Here is a 7,098-nt window from a genome sequence, read left to right as displayed (position 1 = left end):
AAAATCTCTATCCCATCCACACACTACTCCTTTCCCCTACCGAGTGAGTCACGCCTACCCCGAAAGGGAAATGGCTTAATGGTGTAATAATAATAATAATAAAAATCTTTGAAACAAAATATGTAAATATACATACAAAGATAAAGAATTTTTAAACCAAAATCTTGAATTCACATTTTAAAAAATGGTGTTTCTACTAAAACAGATGCATTTTTGAATGAAAAATGTAAATGTTGCAAAAAAAAAAGTTGACTTGTCACAATCAAAATACGAATTTTTAATCAAGTTTCTACGAAAAATTTGAATTTTCACTCCAAAAAGATGAATTTTTAACTGAAAAAGATGTCTTTTGACCAAGCTTGTTAAGATCTCTACCAAATAATTGTATTTTGCTTAAAAAATGTCTTTTCAAACAAATCAATTTTTATTAGGAAAATTTTTTTTTTTAATAGTTGAATTTTCATCCAAAAAAGACTCCAGTTGACTTTTCAAGATCAAAATATGAATTTTTGAACAAAGAATAAGTTTTGTACAAAAAAAAAATTAAATTTTCTATCCAAAACGACGAATTATTGTCAACCGAAATTGACGAATTCTTAACTAAAATAGTTGAATTATATACCAAATAGTTGCATTTTTGTTCATGAAAGATGAAATTTGTATCCAGAAAAGACTTCAGTTCAAATTTCAACACAGAAATATAAATTTTAAACCAAAAAGTAAATATTCTCCTGAATAGTCCAATTTTCAACAAAACAGAATTTTCAACCAAACACGTAGGACGTTTCAAAAAGATTGTTGAGTTTTTAACCAAACAGTTGAATTTTTATCCAAAAAAGATGTCATTTCTGTTAAAGCAGGTGAATTTTAAAATCAAAAAGACAAAATTTCAAAAAAGAGGTTAAACTTTCATCTGAATAGTTGCATTTTTATCCCAAAAAGATCAATTTTTTCTACAAAAGATAAATAAATAATAACTAAAAAAAAATAGTAAAATTTTAATAAAAAGAAGATTCCAGTTCCTTCTCTAATACCAAAATATGAATTGTAAACTTGAATTTTGTTTCTTGAATTGAATTTTCATCCAAAAAGATTTTAATTGACTTTTTAACACAGAAATAGGAATTTCAGACAAAACATAGATTTTCTAGGAAATGTTTTAATTTCTAACAATAAGTTTGCATTTTTTTCAAGAAAAAATCAATATTTATACTGAAAAAGAGGAACTTTTAAATCAAAAAGACAAATTCTAAGAAAGAAATATTTTTCATCCAAAAAAGATTTCCGTTGAGATATCAGAAATAAATGTTAAGTAAAAGGTTAATGTTCTACGAACAGAAATAAATTTTTAACCCAAAACGAAGAATTTTCAACAAAACAGTTGAATTTGCAACCAAAAAAGATGTCTTTTTGATTAAATTGTTAAATTTTTCATCAAATATTAAAATTTATAACTAAAAGGATAATCTTCAGGAGCTTTTCGAAATCTGGGTTTTTATTATTTTTTTATCTACAATCGAAGGCCGTTACTTTGGCCTTAAAAGCAGTGCAAAATTCGAAATAGTGTTGGCTTGAGAATTTTTTAAAAATCGCGCTTTGGTAAGTCGAGGCCTACTAGAAATTCAAACTGTATTAAAGCCAATGGAACCTTAAGAAAGTTCAATATTTTAATAGAAACTTCCGAGGTTCTATGGTGTGCACTTTTCGGTAAGTATTCAGTTGTCCGAAATTTCATTTTCCCTAAAAGTCATTTTGCCGAAAAAATCAGTAAATTTAAGGCCGGTGTAAACAAATCACAGACGGGATCCCGATGGTGAATTTAGTGAAAATCGTTATACTAATAAATATAAGACAATGTTAAAATAAAAAATTATGTATATAATTAATTGGTTATAACCTCGTTTTGATTTCGACTTAAATTAAATAATGTAAGGTATTATTCATTTATGAAAAATGAATTCTAATTTGATTGAAAAATAATAAGATGATGATTTCTCAAATATTCCACAGTTTTCAAATATTTCGGAAAGATTTCAATGTGTTTTCAAAGATGGCATAAATTTTACAAAGATTTCGCAAAGATTTCGAATAAATTTAAAAGATTTTACAAAGACATCAATGATTTCCCAAGGATTTCAATAATTTAACAAATATTACTAAATATTTTTCAAACATATAAAAAATTTCAAAGGTTTTTTCGCAAATGTTTCCAAGGATTTCAGGAAGATATCCATGATTTCCCAAAGGTATAAAAGGTTTCAAATATTTCGAAAAGATTTGGAATAGAATTAAAATGTTTTACAAATACATCAATGATTTTCCAAAGGTTTCAATAATTTTCCAAATATTACCAAATATTTAAAAAATATTTCAAATATTTCACAAAGATTAGAATGATTTCCAAAATCTTAAAAAAATTTCGCAAAGATTTTTAATGGATTTCAAAGATGTTTTCAAGACTTTAATGATTTTCAAAAGACTTCAAAAAATATTTCAATCATTTTTACAAACATGACCAAAGATTTCCAGATTTCAGAAAGAACTCATTGATATCCCAAACATTTAGAATATTTCGCAAAGATTTAAACAATTTCCAAAATATACCAAGTAATTCAAAAATATTTTTGAAACATTTTGAAGATTTCGAATATTTCAAAAAGAGTTTAAAGATTTCACAGAGATTTCGGAAGATTAAAAAATTTCACAAAGGCGTAAATGATTTCCCACAGATTTCAATAATATCACAAATGTTTAAGAAATATTGCAAAAATTTCCCAAAGACTTCAATGATTTCCCAAAGATTTCAATGAGTTTCTAAAGATTAAAAATATTTTTAAAGATTTCGGATAAATTTACAAGATTTTACAAAGAGTTCAATAATTTTCTAAAGATTTCAATTATTTTAAAAATTTGATCAAATATTTATAAAATATTTCGCAAAGATTTCACAAACACTGAAATAATTTCCCAACGATATCAAGAAGATTTGGAAGGTTTCGCAAAGAGTTTGGATAGATATCGAAGATTTCATAGACTCTAATGATTTTTTAAAGTTTGCAACAATTACAATTTTTTAAATATTTTAAAAGGATTTTAATCGATTCCCAAATATTTTAAAGATTTTAAATATTTCATAAAGACTTCGGATAGATGTAAAAGATTTCATTAAGATATCAATGATTTCTCAAGGATTTAAATAATTTCAAACATATTAGCAAATATTTATAAACTGTTAAAAATATTTCGCAAATATTTCGGATAGATTATTAATATTTCACAGAGACATAAATTATCTCCCAAATATTTCAGGTAGATTTTTGGCGAAATTAAAACGATCTGATAAATTTGATCATTCAATTTCAGAGAGGGGCAAATCAATACTTTGTCCCTCCCTGAGCGATTCCTGGTGAATTTCCGGATAGTAATATTCTAATATTGTTCAATGTTATGTGACAATTAAATGTACGAAATAAAAGTAAAAGATTTTTTTAGAACAAGATTATTGTTTCTTTTCTACAAAACTCTTCTTCTTTGTATCAGTAAAAGAAGATTGAATAATTATGACAAAACGTCACCTAACGTTAATTTGATTTACAGATCTATCCAAAATTCGCAAGCAGAAACCCATCTGTCAGTTGTTTCGAAGGCGTCTAAAAATCTAGTAATTCTTTCGGTAAAATGAGCTTTAGGTATAATGAAATTTTGGACAAATGAATACCTACCGCACTTTTCGATACAAAAACATTCGCATCAGTAGCACATGTTGTTAATTGTCAAGGTGAGGGTCGCCTCTCAACATTATACTCTCGTTAAAAATTTTAAACTTGAAAATGATAAAATTGCCTTGTTTATCTGAATAGTGTATTCTTTTCCAAACATTTTAATGCAAAAATCAATTATTTAGTCATCGAAACATCGCAATACTATGGTCAATCGGACATTAATTTTATTTAATCTTTTTTTTTACATGCCCCTCGACTTATACGTGAACAAATTTTAAAAGGCTCTGTCTCTCGTAATTTTTATCGGAAGTGCTTGAAAATGTAAAAAGTTATACATTTTATGATAATCTACTAATAATAGTTCACAAAATAATAAAATATTTAAAAATGTAAAAATGCAAAGGTTTTTTTTTCTCCGGCTCAGAAAATTTGGAAAATGGCTCTTATACACATCTGAATTTCCACCCTTCAGTTGGTCTCGACTCCTTACTCCCTGAGCTGTTACTAAACTTATGTACGATCCCTTATCATTGAAGACAAAAATAAATTGAAAAATATGTTTCATTTTTCACTTACGATAGTCCAAATCGACCTTCGACACAGCGACCACCATTGTAACAAGGACTAGTTCTGCAGGATTCACTCTTGCTGAAGTTTCTAGCTCCACAAGTGCACTCCGCAATCACGTCAACACGAACTCCAACAAGTGCAGTTTTGTTGGCATTAACCATGTAGGGCAAATTACTGATGTCAAGAGTATTTGTACAACTGCCTTCACACATTTCATTCTCGTATAAACATTCATCAATTCCAACCATCGTAATGTTGATTCCGACGTCTTTCTCAATCTAAAATTATTAACCAATAGTTTATGATTAAAAGTTTACATTTTTTTAGACTAGAGATGACAAATGTACAGGGTTTTTACTCAAATCATGGAAAAAATTCCCTGACAATTCGAATTTTTTTCAGGTATCTCAAGCCTTTTCCAGGTATAATTTTTTAAAAGTACAGAGCTATTAAAATATTTTGCATTTTTTGAACAATCGACTCGAAATATGGATGCATTTTCGTAAGGCCATTGTAAATAATGTATTGTTTTAGTTTCTAGGGATTCTATTCAAATTTTTAATTTATATTTTAGAAAATCTCGACAAATTTTATTACGAGACGTTCCTAAATATATTAGGATTATCGATTATTATGTTATTAAACAATACTGAAAACATACTTATTTATTGAATTCGTCTCTGAAGCCCATCAAGGTAAAAAATATGGATGCTATATTAAATTTAATTTAAAACGTGTCGAAATAGTTATATTTTTAATCAAAAAGATTACTTTTCCACCAAAAAAAAAGAGAAAACTTTTTAAGAAAAATACGAATTCTCAACAAAATAGTTCAATTTTCAACCAAATAGTATAATTTTGTATTACAAAAGAAAAGTTTTCAACCAAAAATGGAATAGTTAAATTTTCAATTGAAAAATATTACTTATCAACCTAATAGTTGGATTTTTACATAAAAAGATAATATTTTAACCAAAATGGAATAGTTAAACTTTCAGTAAGAAAATTAATATTCCACCAAAAAAAAAAACAAAGAAATTTTTAACCAAAGTGAAGAATAATCAAATAAATTACGAATTTTTAACTGAAATATACGAATTTTCAAAAAAAAAAAAAAAAACATTAATTTTCGAATAAAATAAATGAATTTTCAACGAAAAAAGACAAATTTTCAACGAAAAGTTGGAATTTTTAACTAGAAAACATTAGTTTTCAATAAAAATTAAAGAATTGAATTTTCATTATAAAACATTATCATTCCACCATTGAAAAACAAATTAAACAAAGTGAAGAATTAAAAAAAAGATGAATATTTAATTGAAATAAATGAATTTTCAACGGAAAATACTATTTAAAAAAAATAACAACCTGAGTTTTCAATAAACAAAATTAATTTTTAACTAAAAAAGACCCATTTCCAACGAAATAGTTCAGCTTTGAACTAAAAAAAATCAAATTTTAATAAAAAATGGATTTTTCGAAAAATACTTGAATTTTCAATAAGATAAATGAATTTTAAATTAAAAAATACAATTTTTTAACGAAATAGCTGAATTTTTAATTAAAAAACAGGAATTTTAATCACAAATGCAATAATTAAATTTTCATTACAAAAAATTAATATTCCACCAAAAAGCTAAATAAATTTTCAACCAAAGTGAAGAATTTTCATAAAAATAATGAATATTAAACTAAAATGGATGAATTTTTAAACTAAAAGATTAGTTTCAAACTAGAAGATTAATTGTCTAACAAAAATACTATTTTGTGAAAAAATAATAAAATTCGAATAAAGTGATAAATTAAAAAAAAAATCAACTTAAATGATGAATATTCAACTAGAATACTCGAATTTTCCATCATCAAAAGAGTTTTTAACTCAAAAACATAAATATTAATTAAAAATGGAATAATTAAATTCTCATTAAAACAAAATTAATGTTCCACCAAAACGCCAAACAAATTTTCGACTAAAGTGAAGAATTTTCACAAAAATTATGAATATTTAACTGGAATAGATACATTTTCAAATAAAAATATTAATTTTTAAACAAGAAGATTCATTTTAAAAGTAGAAGATTAATCTTATTTCAAAAAATACTGTTTTGTGAATTTTTACCCAGAGGATAATTTCTACGAAAAGGAAGAAATTTTCAACTAAAAAAATACAACTTTTCAACATGAGTCGAATTTTGAACTAGAAATATTTTTCAGTCAAGATACAGAGAGGGAAAGAGAGAGGGAGAGAGAGAAGAAATTGCAAACAAATTGTTACATTTTCAAAACAACGATCAAGTTTCAACCAAGAAGATTAATTTGCAACCAGAAAGAACGAATTTCCAACAAAATGCATGTATTTTTAACCAGATACTACAATTTTCGACCAAAAACTATCATTTTCAACAAAAAATAGACTAGTTTTATACTTTCCATCAAAAAATGAATTTAAAAAAAAAGGAAAAGATTTTTCAACAAAATAATCAAAAAATGTAATATAAATATAAGGTAAGGGTCCCAATAATCGTGATCTTAGTCCCAGTAATCATGTAGCCAATTTTCTTGCTTTTTATTTAATTTTAATTAATGTAATTTCTATTCGCTACTGCAAAATATTTTTAAAAAGTGAGTCTTATCATTAAATATGGGTTTTAACATATTTTTAAAAATAATATATTGAAATTATAACCAAGTAACAAGCACACTCTCAATAAGTTCTCGGATTTAACCCTCAAATGGTACACTGGTGCGAATTCGCACCCGAAGTTTTTTCACTTTGTTGGCATTTACGCAAACACAGCTGCATTGG

General features: G+C 25.6%; 1 protein-coding gene across 1 annotated transcript in view; it reads right to left on the bottom strand.

Moving 5' to 3' along the window:
* The window catches only part of LOC117179435 (neural-cadherin), a 392,316-nt gene that overhangs the window by 26,093 nt on the left and 359,125 nt on the right, over positions 1–7,098 (bottom strand). The window contains exon 29 of the mRNA XM_033371218.1: positions 4,299–4,570. Coding sequence (XP_033227109.1) covers positions 4,299–4,570 — 272 coding nt within the window. The remainder of the gene's footprint in view (positions 1–4,298; positions 4,571–7,098) is intronic.

The sequence above is a fragment of the Belonocnema kinseyi genome, chromosome 9, assembly GCF_010883055.1.
Source record: "Belonocnema kinseyi isolate 2016_QV_RU_SX_M_011 chromosome 9, B_treatae_v1, whole genome shotgun sequence".
Taxonomy (NCBI): domain Eukaryota; kingdom Metazoa; phylum Arthropoda; class Insecta; order Hymenoptera; family Cynipidae; genus Belonocnema; species Belonocnema kinseyi.
This window is presented reverse-complemented; position numbering and strand designations above follow the sequence as displayed.